Below are 11,218 nucleotides of genomic sequence, written 5' to 3'. Positions count from 1 at the left end.
GGGTGTTGACGTCAACGTTCTCTTCCGCCGTCGTCGCCGCCATCCTTGGCGCGACTCGCCCCGCTCGGATCTGCCTGGGAGAATCCACCGCCATCCGCCACCATGGTGAGCAACGCTGTCCGGCTGGTGGCCTGGAACGGCGGCGGGGCCTCCGCGGGACCGGCGCTCCCGGCTCTGGGGCGCCGGGGCCGCCCAGACCTGGAGGAGACATGGCGGCGCCGGCGGGCCTCGGGTCGGGGAAGCGGCCGCCGCCATATCTGCGCGTCGCGCCGTTCGCCGAGCCCCTTCCGCGCTTCCGGGGGCGCCGCCGCCTCCCGGGACCCCGGGCCCGGCTGGGAGCTGGGGCAGAGTCGGGGCGGGGGGGGGGGAGAGGGGGTATGATGATGTGGCAGATGCTGTAATGGCGGGCGCCGTGTGGAGCGGGGCGAGGGGAGCCGCCTTATGTAACCCGCGGGTCGCGAGCCGGAGTTGGTGTTCCGTCGGGTGCCGCGGGTGGTAGCGAGGTGGGAAAACGGGGAGCCGAGGACCTCTTGAAAAAGCTCTTCTCTTAACGCTGTGTGACGTTGGTCCGGCGTCTTGTCCTCCCCGCGCGTCCAAACCGTCAAAGGCTGACAGGGGAGCGGGGAAACGGAGGCTGACGCGTCGCTGGGGTGTGCCAGCTGTCCGCACCCCCGGGGGAGGCGTGGGTGGAAACCCCCTGGGGTGGGTGGCTGGGTCTGACCCCCAGGTGCAGGGTGACCTTGGGTCTCAAAGACACCCTTTGGGGGACGCTGGGGAGGACTCCTGCGGTTACAGGGCTGGGGTTCTTGGGGGAGTATTGACTCTCCCTTACCCTTGACGGAGCTGTCGCGGCCCTCGGACAGGTGTATCCCGTCACTTGTGGGCTTTTTCCCCCGGCCCTCGATCTGGATTGTTGCTTCTAAGTGACAAGTGGGATCTGGTGCTTCCGAGATGGGACAGGTGGCATCTTTAAGAGAGTGTCCGCAAAGGGCTGTTCGGGTGGTAGCTGGGGCTGTCCCAGGTCCAGGCCACCCCTGGCCGTGGCCTCGCAGTCGATCGATTGAAGTCCCAAGGCCGTCCTGGCGTGGCCTGAGCCTCCCCCTCCCCCCCACCCCCACCCCCAGGTGAACTTCACAGTAGATCAGATCCGGGCCATCATGGACAAGAAGGCCAACATCCGAAACATGTCCGTCATCGCCCACGTGGACCACGGCAAGTCCACGCTGACGGACTCGCTGGTGTGCAAGGCTGGTATCATCGCCTCCGCCCGCGCCGGGGAGACCCGCTTCACCGACACCCGGAAGGACGAGCAGGAGCGATGCATCACCATTAAGTCAACGTGAGCCTTGGTGCCCTCTGCAGAGGGGAGGGGAGGTGCTCACCCAGGTCCTGGGCGGTGGGGGGCCCAGACAGCAGGCACCGGCTTGTTCCCGAGGCTGCTGGGGGGGGGGGATTTGAACACCCTGGGGGCTGGGTTTTTGAACGACGAGTGAGGGTGGGGTTCGGTCTGGTGAGGGGAAGCTGCCGCCACCAGAGAGGCCCAGGGGTGGTTGGCTGGTGTCGGGGGTGGGGAGTCTTGGGGAGGGAGGGGGCTTGCCCCTGGGCGTCCCCGTTTCCAGGCCGAGGGGCTCTTGGGGTACTGCCTGGAGAAGTCTGGGAGCGTGCCCCTGGGTGGTCGGGATGCTGTCAAATGGCCCGCTTGCGTAGGGCGTCCCCAGTGACTTCTCTAGCCCCAGCCGACCACGGTGACACCCAAGCAAAATGACCGTAACCGCCGTTTGTCTTTCGTCTGTAACTCGCGAGATTCGCCTGGCTTGTTGGTCCTGAGGCTCCTTTCAGTTGGGAGTGGATGGGGGCAGCGGTGAAAGGTGGTCTGGGGTCACCTGGTCCAGGTTTAGAGTCCAGGGTGTTGAGCCAGGATGAGGGGGCTGGACGGGTCGGCCCCAAGGAGCTGGTCTTCACAGCTGGTAGTGGGGAGGTGGGCCTGCTCCGCGGAGGGCGGTGGCTTCGGCGAGGGGAGTCTAAAGCCTCCAGGGAGAGGAAAGAAATTTCAGCGTTCTTTCTAGATTTGAACCCCAGTCGCTGAGTGACCCCAGAGTCCCATAGGGATTGAAGAAAGCCCTGCTGAGTCTCCTTGCCCACGAAGCTGGGCTTACTCCAGGGGTCACGGGGAGGACAGTGGAGATGAGTCTGTCCTCCACCCCAACTTGTCCTGATTTCTTCAGGGCTATCTCCCTTTTCTATGAGCTTTCGGAGAACGACTTGAACTTTATCAAGCAGAGCAAGGATGGGTCCGGCTTTCTCATCAACCTCATCGACTCACCTGGGCACGTAGACTTCTCCTCGGAGGTGACCGCCGCCCTCCGTGTCACCGACGGTGCCTTGGTGGTGGTGGACTGTGTGTCTGGTAAGTAGCGGGTTCCCTCACGTGTGGTTTGGGGCGTGGGGCTGTCCTGCCCCTGGCTGATGGAGCCACCTGTCCCCAGGTGTGTGTGTGCAGACGGAGACGGTGCTGCGGCAGGCCATTGCCGAGCGCATCAAGCCGGTGCTGATGATGAACAAGATGGACCGCGCCCTGCTCGAGCTGCAGCTGGAGCCTGAGGAGCTCTACCAGACCTTCCAGCGCATCGTGGAGAACGTCAACGTCATCATTTCCACCTATGGGGAGGGCGAGAGCGGCCCCATGGGCAACATCATGGTATGTCGCTTGCCTGGTGAAATGCAGGGTTCCTCGGCTAGCTTGCCGTCCGCCTCGGTGTTGCCAGTATTTTTATCCCACGTGTTGTTGGGGGAGCCACAGTCCTCTTCATCCTGGAGGGGCTGTGACTGTTCCTGGGCGGGGGGAGGTGCTGGCCCTCGGAAGCACTGTTGCGAGTCTAGGGTCCCTTGGGGGTTCTTGGTGGTTCTGAGAGCGGGCTTGCCCGAAACGTTAGGGTGACCAAGAATGGGGTTGGGCTGTTTTTGAAACTGACTTCTTTTGGGGAAGCGGTGGGGTAGTTTGCTCTGCTTGCAGACCGTGCTCTCAGGGTTAGTGGTCCCTCCACCGCAGGGGATGAGCAGAGCTGGGTCTTGTCAATGATGACTGAAATTTCTTCACTTTGATCTGATGGCTGTTGAAGAAATCTGATGTCTGAGGCCCACCGCGCCCGGGGACTTTGTTTTCCGTCTGTTTCTGTTTACAGCTTTCTCTTGCCTTTACCCTTGCAGATCGACCCTGTACTTGGGACTGTGGGCTTTGGGTCGGGACTCCACGGTTGGGCCTTCACCCTGAAGCAGTTTGCAGAGATGTACGTGGCCAAGTTTGCCGCCAAGGGCGAGGGCCAGCTGGGGCCTGCTGAGCGGGCCAAGAAAGTGGAGGACATGATGAAGAAGCTGTGGGGTGACCGGTGAGCGCCACGTGTGAGGAGCAGGGGTGTCTGCAGCATCCCTGTGGGCCTGGGGGGGGGTCCACGGGTGGTGGTGGTGGGGGGGAGGGGGCTGAGTGGGCTCCTTCTGCACAACTGATTCCCTGGCCCCTCGGGTCTCTCCTGGTCCTACCACGGTTGAGTTGGGTCTTGTCCGCCAGGTATTTTGATCCAGCCAACGGCAAGTTCAGCAAGTCCGCCACCAGTCCCGATGGCAAGAAGCTGCCACGGACGTTCTGCCAGCTCATCTTGGACCCTATCTTTAAGGTGAGCAGCTGAGCATTTTGTGGATGTGCATCTCCTGGGCTGTCCTTGGGCCTGTCCCGAGGAGCTGTTCCCTGACCTGCTGTGGCAGGTGACAGGATGCTCTGGGGCTGGGCACAGCCGGGTTGGAGGGCGGCTGCTGGAGGAGGGTGAGGGCACAGTGGTAGAGGTTTGGCCCCTGGGGCTGCACCCTGACAAGCCAGCTACAGATTCCTAGGTAGAGGGGAGTCCACCTTCCTGGCGGGGGGGTTAGAGGTAGGGGAGAGGAGACAAGCTTGGGGCTTTGCTGGTTTAGTGAACGGAGCGTGAATTTGAACACGTTCGTGGCGCGTAAGTCAGAGCGGATTTGCGTTTTGTGACAACGTATTCTGCTTTTCCTGGGAGCTGCATTGGGCTAGGCCCTCAGTGCTGGGCTGCGGGGACTTTGCAGCACTGCCCTCACTGTGGGCTGTGGCAGGAAGGAGCTTCAGGCTTCCCGGCATGTTCCCAAACGCGCTGTATTGTTTTTGCCACGTTAGGTATTCGTGGCGATCATGAATTTCAAGAAGGAGGAGACCGCCAAGCTGATTGAAAAGTTGGACATCAAGTTGGACAGCGAAGACAAAGACAAAGAAGGCAAACCACTTTTGAAGGTGAGTGTGGGCGGCGGTGGGGGGAGGGGCGGCTGCCGGCCCTGCCCCCTAGTCCGTGAGCCACAGCCCCACCACCTGTAGGGTGGACAGGAGACCCGCGGTGTTGGAGGCTCTCTGGGAGGGGCAGCCCAGCACCTGAGCGTGTTTTAGAGCCACTTGGGGCTCAGGGTCGTGAGGGCAGGGGGTGTCCCTGAGCCTCCCGTTCCCTCCTGTAGGCTGTGATGCGCCGCTGGCTACCTGCTGGGGACGCCCTGCTGCAGATGATCACCATCCACCTGCCTTCCCCCGTGACGGCCCAGAAGTACCGCTGCGAGCTCCTGTACGAGGGGCCCCCGGACGACGAGGCAGCCATGGGTGCGTGAGGTTCACCTGCAGTCCCGGGTGGGAGCAGCCGGTGGCCGTGTGGTAGGAAGGTCCCGGTCGCAGGATCCTGGGATGGTGAGCTTTGAGGAAATCACACGTTCCCCTCTGGGGATTCTTCTTTGACACCTCAGGCATCAAAAGCTGTGACCCCAAAGGCCCCCTGATGATGTACATTTCCAAGATGGTGCCGACCTCCGACAAAGGTCGATTCTATGCCTTCGGCCGTGTATTCTCGGGGCTGGTGTCCACTGGCCTAAAGGTCAGGATCATGGGACCCAACTACACGCCTGGGAAGAAGGAGGACCTGTACCTGAAGCCCATCCAGAGGTGAGGTGCTTGGCAGTTCTTGGTATGTTCCAGACTGGTCCGTGCCACCCCCCGCCCCTCATGGGTGGCGGAAGGTGGTGCGGCCCCAAGAGAGTAAAGGAACCGTCAAAGCTGACAGGCTTATTTGGGCGCACTGGGAAGGAGTGGGCAGACCTGTAGTTCTGACTCGGACACACACGTGCCACAAGTTTGAGGTGGTGGCCAAAGTTTGGTCGCATACCTGGAGGGCCGGCACGGACTCCAGAGGAGACCCCTGGTGACGGTCTGTCTCCCAGCTCTGCGGTAACAGGTGTTGGGAAGGGCCGGCTCCTCCAGCCCGCCAGCTGCTGGGGCCCCACACCCCGCCTGCCTCGGGTTCTCAGGTGTTTTTGGTGCTGCTGTCAGCCCTGGGCCAGGTGTGGAGCCCTAAACGGGAGGTAGGAATGACCACGTTGGTGTGCAAGAGGCCTTGGCGACGGTCAGCTGTAACTGAAGCCAGGGCTTTGGGTCCCGGGGGGAATGACACCGCCATTTGAGGCTGGGGGTGGTGGGGCCACAGGATCCAGAAGGAGGGGATCTGGCGCACTGAACATCTGTCTCCCCCAGAACAATCCTGATGATGGGCCGTTACGTGGAGCCCATCGAAGATGTGCCTTGTGGGAACATCGTGGGCCTGGTGGGCGTGGACCAGTTCCTGGTGAAGACTGGCACCATCACCACCTTCGAGCATGCCCACAACATGCGGGTGATGAAGTTCAGCGTGAGCCCTGTTGTCCGGGTCGCCGTGGAGGCCAAGAATCCGGCCGACCTGCCCAAGCTAGTGGAGGGCTTGAAACGCCTGGCCAAGTCGGACCCCATGGTGCAGGTGGGTGGGTGCCCTGGCCGGGGGCATCGCTCCTCCGGGGGTGGTTACTTCGTGGTTTAGCTGTGGCGGAGCCAAACACCGTGCCGGGGACTTGCGAATACTTGGAAGGTCAGGTGTGTGCACACCTCCCCTGCCGAGCGGCCGTGCAGCAGTGTTGGTTTCTCGTCGGGGGTCCCTGCTCTTTTCTGTAGGCTGCTTAGAGCTCCCCGGCTTGGCCATGCAGCAGGCCATTGAGGAAGGTTAATGCTGGGAACAGCAAAAGCACCTGGGAGCTCTTGCTTCCCGTGAGCCCGGAGTTCCCTGAAAACCCCGGGTCCAGGAGGCCGCCTTCTCCAGCTAGAGGGGTTCTGGAACCTGCTTTCCACCCATCGGTCTGGAACTTCCTGGGTTCCGAGTGTCCTGGGGTCAGGGCCGGGGGCTGACCCTCCATCCATTGTAGTGCATCATCGAGGAGTCAGGGGAGCACATCATCGCGGGGGCTGGCGAGCTGCACCTAGAGATCTGTCTGAAGGACCTGGAGGAGGACCACGCGTGTATTCCCATCAAGGTGAGGTTTGGCCCCACCCCAGGCTCACCTGGCCCGAGGCCTGCTGTCCCCAGTACACGGCAGACAAGTAGAGGTTACCGAGTCCAGGGTTCAGGCTCCTCTCCGCAGGGTCCTCCGTTCTCTTCCCTTGACGTGTTCCTGGCAGAGAAGTTGTGCGGTTAGGAAAACGGTAGCATATGTCTGCTGTACAAGTCATATGTTGGAGCGTGAGGGTTCTGCTTTTTAAAAGCTGTTTCTAACCGGAGATTCTGAAGGTGGCAGACGGTTAGGTTACCGTGGTCACCCTGGCTTCTGGGTGCTCTGGTTTTCATTTCCTGCTTTGGCAAGGAACTGAACTTGGATCCGTGTGTGTGCGACACTCAGGAGTCCTATCAGGAGGAGCCTCTGAACGTGTTTCTTGGGTGGTCACGGATTCTTGGGGCTGGCCTGACCTTCTCATAACTTTTGCAGAAATCCGACCCTGTGGTGTCCTATCGGGAGACGGTCAGCGAGGAGTCGAACGTGCTCTGCCTGTCCAAGTCCCCGAACAAGCACAACCGGCTGTACATGAAGGCGCGGCCTTTCCCCGACGGCCTGGCCGAGGACATCGACAAGGGCGAGGTGTCCGCCCGCCAGGAGCTCAAGCAGCGGGCCCGCTATCTGGCCGAGAAGTACGAGTGGGACGTGGCAGAGGCCCGCAAGATCTGGTGCTTTGGGCCCGACGGCACCGGCCCCAACGTCCTCACCGACATCACCAAGGGTGTGCAGTACCTCAACGAGATCAAGGACAGCGTGGTAGCCGGCTTCCAGTGGGCCACCAAAGAGGTGAGGGGGCCACTCGAGAGTCCGGCTCACGGTGGATCAGTTACCTGTGGGGTTCTCGGACAGGCAGGAGACTCACACCTGCTGGGGGACTGGGGGGCCGTGTTCCGTGAGGGTGAAGGGCTCAGGGTCTTGCATTCTGGGAAGAGCGTCCTAGGGAGGCTGAGTTGGGTAGGACGTGACACTTTTGTCTTGGGGGCCCCCTGGGGGCCTTGGCGTAGAGCTGTATTACCTTTTCTGGAGGAGAAGGCTGCAGCGGGCCCAGGACCTTGATGGCGGTCACGCCCTTTTGTGCAGGGAGCCCTGTGCGAGGAGAACATGCGGGGCGTGCGCTTCGACGTCCACGACGTGACCTTGCACGCGGACGCCATCCACCGCGGCGGCGGCCAGATCATCCCCACTGCCCGGCGCTGTCTCTATGCCAGCGTGTTGACCGCCCAGCCCCGTCTCATGGAGCCGATCTACCTGGTGGAGATTCAGGTAGGGGGGCCTGGTCCTTCGACTGTTCTTGGGTCTTGTCTTGCTCGACAGCTGCTAAGAACGGTCATTGTTTCCCGACAGTGTCCGGAACAAGTGGTTGGTGGCATCTATGGTGTCCTGAACAGAAAGCGGGGTCACGTCTTCGAGGAGTCCCAGGTGGCCGGCACCCCCATGTTTGTCGTGAAGGCCTACCTGCCTGTGAACGAGTCCTTCGGTAAGTGCCGGCCCAGTGCAGCCTCACCCGCTGCTGAGGGGCTGGCAGCCTGGTCGAGGGCGTGGCCGGTTTTGCCTCCAGCAAGGCCTAGAGCCGGTCCGATGAGACACTGATGGAGGCCGCAAACTATTGCCCGTTGGAGGTGGGCGCAGCACGCTTGTGGGGTATCACGTGGTCTGCTCATCACGTGGACGTGGTGAATTTGCAGGGGGAGACGACTTGGGTGGGTAACCTGGGGCCAAGATGGAAGCCAGCAGCACGTAGCTCGGGTTCGTACTGTGGGTGGGCAGAGGGAGGCCCCCGAGTGGCCAACTCTGTGTCCCTCACTAACGAGCGGTCTTGGTGCAGGGCCCAGGCGAGATACAGGGTAGCATTAACGTTAGCGTGACGCGGTCGGGGTGACTGGGCTCTGATCTCCACGTGCCCAGTGTCTCCTCCCGGGCGTTGCCACGGTGGCAGCAGGAGCCGGGTCTCCCGAGCCCGCCGGTGAGCCCTGTCCCTTCCCGCAGGCTTCACTGCCGACCTGAGGTCCAACACCGGTGGCCAGGCCTTCCCCCAGTGCGTCTTCGACCACTGGCAGATCCTGCCCGGGGATCCCTTCGACAACACCAGCCGCCCCAGCCAGGTGGTAGCCGAAACGCGCAAGCGCAAGGGCCTGAAGGAAGGCATCCCAGCCCTGGACAACTTCCTGGACAAGTTGTAGGCCGCCCGCCCTGCTGCAGCCCGCCCTCCCGGGTGGGACTCCGCACAGCCCCTGCACCCGGCTGACGATCGACCACGTAAGCCCTCGCGTTCTCCATGACACCTCGAGACTGTCCACAGTGACGCTCCGCCTGACGGGTTCTGGGGCCCACTCTGTGCCATCACTCAACGTGAACACTCGATGCCGTTTCTTTCGATATTTATTTCAGGATATCAGAGGCAACAGAAATGCCCTGGCAGCAGGGACTTATTTGGCCGGTGGGGGTGGGGGAGGCGGGATGGGACGCTCAACAGTTGTTTTTTTTTTTCCATTTCAGAAACTCAAATGTCCAAAAAAAAAAAACAAACGCATTAAGAGGTTTATTTGGGTAAATGGCCCGTAGTGGATTTTCCCCCAGAAAGGGGGAAGGAACAAGCGGGTAGACCTTTATCTTTGGACAGAAGCTAGAAGGCAGGAAACTTTGTGCAGTGTCACCGTGAGCACCCCCAGCTGTATTAGTGCCATTGGAATAATAAATTTGATATGGTGGTGACTGTGTATGTGTCCACGTGGTTCCTTGTCCGGTCAGCCCGCGGCGGCTCCCGAGTGCTGCCACGCGGAAGGCCGGAGCTGACCTTGAAGTACCCTTTCAGGTGCCAGGCCCATCCAGCAGTCACACAGGGCTCCCATCTGTCACATCTGTTGTCCTTGGGACACGCCATGATGGTGGAGCCTCACACCTACCCTGTGCAGGGGGACAGCCGCCCACCATGGCCCCCGCCTGCTGGGCGCTTGAAATGGGCCCTGACTTGGTGACCTTGTAAATCCACTGCTGTGGCCTGATGGGGCCGGAGCTGCCTTCTCCATCGTGGTCGGCTCGGACGTGACTGCAGCGAGGGGACACCACAGAACGGTCTGCCGCCGGGTCGCTTGTCTTGTCCAGCTGGATGGCTGTTCAGAAAAAGTAATCTTTTGGGCATTAGACTTTGAACCTTAAACATGAAATTCCAGGCAGCGTAGGACTAAGATCTTCCTACTAACCAGTGCCTCTTGCATAAGGAACATCCGGGATACATTGTTTCAACAGTGAGCTACCCTGTGGGGAGCTGCTGTGGAAGTTCGGGAGGTATTCTGGGTCACCGGTGTAGGGGACCCCATCGACGTTTAGGAGGAGCCTGGGATGATGGCTGTCGGGACTGCGTGGGACAGCACCGCACGTGCGAGTTGTCTGGTGCAGTCTCCGACCCAACAGCAAAGGTCGTTCCCATTGGGAAACGTGACTTCAAAACATAATGTGCTTGACACGCACGCAAGTATCTTGTGCACTTTTATAAGCTACGCTTGTCTTTGAATAGTTTCTATACTTGCAGAAAAGTTTGCAAAGATGTTAGGTGTGCTTGTGGCTTTCCGTGGAAGTTGTCTACACTGTTTGAGGGTCCGAGCCAGGATGCCACACGGCGTTTAGTTTCGCACGTCTTTAACATCCAGTAACTTTGCCAAAGACACCACTGTCATAAATAGAAACTTGAAGTGTGTTTTAAGTTCAAACCGACTATAAATTCGTACGCCACCCGTGGTCCTTGGCTTGCTAATCCTGCACCTCTGTCCGCGTGCATTTTCTGTCAAATGTGAAATGCCATTTGCAGGGGTTGACCTGGCAACATGGACGCGTCGCAAGTGGGTGTCTGTGTGTCTGTGTGTATTGTTCACTGTTTTCATTGTACTGATTTTGTGTGATTCCTCTGGTTGCTCTAGGTCAGGACTCGGGCCGCCCCCCGCCCCCCTGCCAGGCGCCCCAACCGGGGGTGATTTCTTAGAGAGTAATTACAGTGTGGTATCTGAAACCACGTGATGGAGCTTTGCATACTGTTCCACGAAACACCAGTGGCCCATCTTGCGCTTTGAAAGTGTCCTTTCCCCGCTGCACCATTTCGTGACCTCCTGTCTTGGTTACTTGGAAATAATGGCATATACCAAGTTTGCTGCTCTAACAGGTGTTGGCACATTTCATTAAAAAATATCGAAAGGTCACATACGTTAACAGCGATTTCATCACAGAAGCGCTGGCTATCAGGCAGGAAACGGTCAAGCAAGTTTTGAGATTTTTAATTTTTTGCTTAAAAGCTCGAATTTACCATTGGTGACAAATACGGTCACTTGTCTCCCTTGAAGTGACGGTTTTGGTTTCTTTTTAAGTTCGGAGAATCCCAAGTAGGCTCTGCACTGCCAGCATGGAGTCCCGACATGGTGTTTAGACACTCGAACCATGAGGTCGTGACCTGAGCCGAAGTCAAGAGTGACTTTAAAAAAAATTTTTTTTTAATATTTATTTATTATATTTTTTTAAATGTATGTTTATTTTTGAGAGAGAAAGACTGCAAGTTGGGGATGGGCAGAGAGAGAGGGAGACACAGAATGAATCCAAAGCAGGCTCCAGGCTCTGAGCTAATAGCACAGAGCCTGACGCGGGGCTCAAACCCACAAACTGTGAGATCATGACCTGAGCTGAAGTCAGACGCTTAACCAACTGAGCCACCCAGGTGCCCCCCCTTTTTTTTTTAACATTTATATTTGAGATAGAGCTTGAGCAGGGCAGGGTCTGAGAGAGAGGGAGGCACAAGATCTGAAGCAGGTTCCGGGCTCCCGAGCGGTCAGCACAG

General features: G+C 59.4%; 1 protein-coding gene and 1 non-coding gene across 2 annotated transcripts; both read left to right on the top strand.

The window, feature by feature from the left end:
- EEF2 (eukaryotic translation elongation factor 2) lies at positions 1 to 9,116 on the top strand. The gene is made up of 15 exons (XM_047849607.1): positions 1 to 105; positions 1,125 to 1,339; positions 2,226 to 2,407; positions 2,487 to 2,698; positions 3,208 to 3,386; positions 3,566 to 3,671; positions 4,187 to 4,300; positions 4,516 to 4,654; positions 4,795 to 4,990; positions 5,576 to 5,834; positions 6,274 to 6,381; positions 6,832 to 7,185; positions 7,480 to 7,662; positions 7,744 to 7,876; positions 8,386 to 9,116. The coding sequence occupies exons 1-15, from the start codon at positions 103 to 105 to the stop codon at positions 8,577 to 8,579; spliced, it is 2,577 nt and encodes an 858-aa protein (XP_047705563.1). The 5' UTR covers positions 1 to 102; the 3' UTR covers positions 8,580 to 9,116.
- LOC125161401 (small nucleolar RNA SNORD37) lies at positions 3,072 to 3,136 on the top strand. Its single transcript, XR_007150604.1, has one exon. It is a non-coding gene; the product is annotated as a small nucleolar RNA SNORD37 (small nucleolar RNA).
- Positions 9,117 to 11,218: the final 2,102 nt, after the last annotated feature.

This window comes from Prionailurus viverrinus, chromosome A2 (assembly GCF_022837055.1).
Source record: "Prionailurus viverrinus isolate Anna chromosome A2, UM_Priviv_1.0, whole genome shotgun sequence".
In the NCBI taxonomy this organism is placed as follows: domain Eukaryota; kingdom Metazoa; phylum Chordata; class Mammalia; order Carnivora; family Felidae; genus Prionailurus; species Prionailurus viverrinus.
This window is presented reverse-complemented; position numbering and strand designations above follow the sequence as displayed.

Coding starts and splice junctions, on each gene's coding strand:
- EEF2 (XM_047849607.1), top strand. Junction 3,387..3,565: donor AAGAAGCTGTGGGGTGACCG/GTGAGCGCCACG, acceptor CTTGTCCGCCAG/GTATTTTGATCCAGCCAACG. Junction 7,663..7,743: donor TCTACCTGGTGGAGATTCAG/GTAGGGGGGCCT, acceptor GTTTCCCGACAG/TGTCCGGAACAAGTGGTTGG.